Source organism: Oncorhynchus mykiss, chromosome 22 (genome assembly GCF_057628025.1).
Source record: "Oncorhynchus mykiss isolate SJ-2025 chromosome 22, ASM5762802v1, whole genome shotgun sequence".
In the NCBI taxonomy this organism is placed as follows: domain Eukaryota; kingdom Metazoa; phylum Chordata; class Actinopteri; order Salmoniformes; family Salmonidae; genus Oncorhynchus; species Oncorhynchus mykiss.
In genome coordinates, this window is record NC_143043.1 from 48,855,488 (window position 1) to 48,858,853 (window position 3,366).

A 3,366-nucleotide genomic window follows, 5' to 3' on the forward strand; every position below is an offset into this window, starting at 1 on the left:
TTTGTACACTTAGTGGAAATCAAGTTATTCCTGTCACAGATTTTGATTTATACTGCCATCTTCTGGCCATTGCACAAACTGAAAGCAATCAATGTCATCTTTGTTTCACAGTAAAACAAAAAAAGGGATTTGAGATCAAATGTTTATAAATGTAATGTTCAGTTAAATTATGTATTTAGATATTGGTTCTATTACCCTGTAAGCAGTCAATGAACTGCTCTAATGAGTGACTGCAATCCACACTTTGGTTTTGGTAGTCACTGCCAACAAACACGGATGTCATCATTTTCAGACAAACACGTTACTTCCTTCAGCACACTACTACAACAGAGTGACTGTTTTGGAATAAAATGTTCAATATATTTCCTTTAACATCCTCTGTGTTGTGTCCATTGATATGTTCTAGGTCATTTTGAGAACTTAAGGAGCATCAGGTACTGCTGGGATGTCTACCAATAGCATGTCCATCTTTTTGTGATAAATTACACTGGTCACTGTTCAGAACATTTATGAAGTATTAAGAAAGTATGAATAGTCTTCACTTTAGATTAGGGACTGCAATACAACTTTACTAATTATTAGTAAATGGTTTATAAGGACATATATTAAACATATTAAGAGTAATCTTATAAATCACTATTACATACTATAAAAGTTGTTTATAAATGTGTGAATAACTGGCTTGCTAAAACAAATGTGGAAGTAATGATAAATATATAAACTATTTACTAATCCATTATATATTATTTAGAGTGAAACCCAATCTCTATATTTATTCAGAGTAAACAGCATCTGAGAGAGCTTCTCTTATGTGACCTGGCAGCAGTGATGTATTGAGAGTAGTGGTAGTGATTGAAGTGGTAGTGTTCATAACCAGTATGTTGAGGTTGAAGTGTCTACTGCGGTTTCCTGCGCTGTTGTGTTGAATCATTAATATATATAGTAGTTATTTATAAATGTCAGAATACCTAGGTGAGTAACATTTCACAAATGTGGGCTTAATAATAAATAGTGACCAAAATGTAAACAAATGTGTTATTACTGAAAATTATAAAGTGTTACACATAATTGCATATTCTTGCATTTTACCCTCAACTACTTACACAATACACCATTGAGAGTCTTGGACGTTATCTGATATCATGCAGTATTGTTCATTTCAACTTCACTACACTTGTTGAAGGCGTTGTGTCCCTATTGAGCCACTAGAGGGTGATGTTAAACAAGATATAGAATGACTCATGACGTCCTCAAAATGCATTATTAGAATACAACAACAGGCTTTGGTATTTGGAATATACTGCCCAAAATGACTACAATGTATTTTATAAAACAAGCTTAAGCCTTTTTATGCATTCTCGAAGTCATTCCACTCCAATCCAGACAAATTCTTCTGTATCACCACCACACGTATCTGTGACAACACTGAGATAAGTAATGTCAGTTTATTGTTACATGAAATAAATAATTATAACAATTGTAGAACAAAATTAAGGGTATTGTTACATGAAAGAAGCAATTACAACAAATTGTATAACATAACTATATCAAAGCTGTTTCTCAAACTATGGAATAAAAACATAGGAACTAATTTATGAACGCCTTAACTTCAGAGTTAAAATATGTTTAGCTGTCACTTTGAACCATGGATAAAAAAAAGCATAAATTATTGGATTAATTAAGGAGTTAACAAGTGGCAGAAAACTGATGAACAATGTTGTCAAGTTGTCAATTAAAAAATAAAAAAAGAAGTAAAGAAATAGAGATGGAATCCAACAAATGAAATAGTTGAAAACAACAATAGATAGAGTTTTTGCTGCTTTTCTCTCAGACTTATTTGCCTGTACAGTTTTAACACCAGACACCCTGGCAGCCTCTTTTGAAAATACCTTTCTGGCCTGTGATCTGGCCACCACAAAGATTTTCATATAAAGTGTTATAATAATAGAGCACGGGACAACCATTGTAATTACAAGGTCAACGATATTAACCCAGATTAACCCTTCAACAGTAAAACATTCCTTTAAACACCTACTGGGTATCTGTACATTTACTAAGTTTTTTATAATAGCAGCACGGTATATGATACAACAACACCAGGTAATGGATATACAACACATCATTCTTGTTATTGTTATTTTAGAGTGGTACAATAAGGGATCACACACAGCAACATAGCGGTCAATAGATATCAAGACCAAATTGCCCAGAGATAAAGAAGCACATAAAAAAGCAATGTAGAATTGAAACACACAGAAATGTTCCCCAAATCCCCAGCATGATTCTATTGTTGCTACTGTCGTTACTGGTATCACAATCAGTCCCACCAGGAGATCTGACGCAGCCAGAGAGAGGATTAGCAGGTTGGTTGTAGTGTGGAGCTGCTTGAAGTGAGAGATGGAGATGATCACCAGTATGTTCAAAAATACTGTAACTGCTGAAATCACTGAGAAGAAGATGTACAGTGTTATGTAGATAGATGTCGATAGCAAAGCCTTTCTGCAAGAAGAGTTACTGTCTTGAAAACAGTATTGAACATCTTCATGTTCCTCCATTTGTAATAAAGGGTAAAATGCTGAGGTCCTGCTCCTGCTTGGTCCTGTGTGTGACCCTGTCAGTTCAGCCTTCTGACAAACTCTGAGCACTGCCTCTCTATTTATCCCTGAATGACTGACAGACACTCCCCTCCCGGAGTCTCTCTGCACACACACACATACACACACGCATGCACACAAACACTATGCACAGAAAAAAAAAAAAATGGTTGGATAAACAAATCAGTTGTGAAAGCATGATGTAACGTATGACAGGATTGGATGTTGCTGTGCCCTCTTAGCCTGTCCTTCAGCCTGACTGATCGTTAGAGATGAGATAAAATGTACATTTTCTCAACTGAGCATTTTAATGGAGAAAATATAGTATGGGTGATGTTTTGGTCACTCAAATTATAGTTTACAGGGAAAGAGGATAACTCAAATAAAATAAAATGGTATTTGTCACATGCACCATACCGTGAAATGCTTACTTTCAAGCCCTTAACCAACAATGCAGTTCAAGAAATAGAGTTAAGAAAATATTTACTAAATAAACTAAAGTAAAAAATACAATAAAAAGTAACACTATAAAATAACAATAACGAGGCTGTGTGCAGGGGGTACTGGTACTGAGTCGATATACATGTTATTCAAGGTAGTTTGTATGTAGGAAGGGGTAAAGTGTATCGGGTATGAAGGTAAGACCCAGATGCAGACAACGTCGAATTAACAATGGTTTAATAATCCAACAGGGGCAGACAACAGACAGGTCAAGGCAGGCAGGGGTCAGTAAACCAGAGGTGGGGCAACGGTACAGGTTGGGAGGCAGGCT

General features: G+C 35.5%; 1 protein-coding gene across 1 annotated transcript; it reads right to left on the reverse strand.

The window, feature by feature from the left end:
* Positions 1–1,431: 1,431 nt before the first annotated feature.
* Positions 1,432–2,712, reverse strand: LOC110502160 (trace amine-associated receptor 13c-like). The gene has a single exon (XM_021580017.3). It carries the CDS (start codon positions 2,553–2,555, stop codon positions 1,593–1,595), a length of 963 nt encoding a protein of 320 aa, XP_021435692.3. The 5' UTR covers positions 2,556–2,712; the 3' UTR covers positions 1,432–1,592.
* Positions 2,713–3,366: the final 654 nt, after the last annotated feature.

Coding starts and splice junctions, on each gene's coding strand:
- LOC110502160 (XM_021580017.3), bottom strand. CDS start 2,555: ATGGAGGAACATGAAGATGTTCAATACTGTTTTCAAGACAGTAACTCT.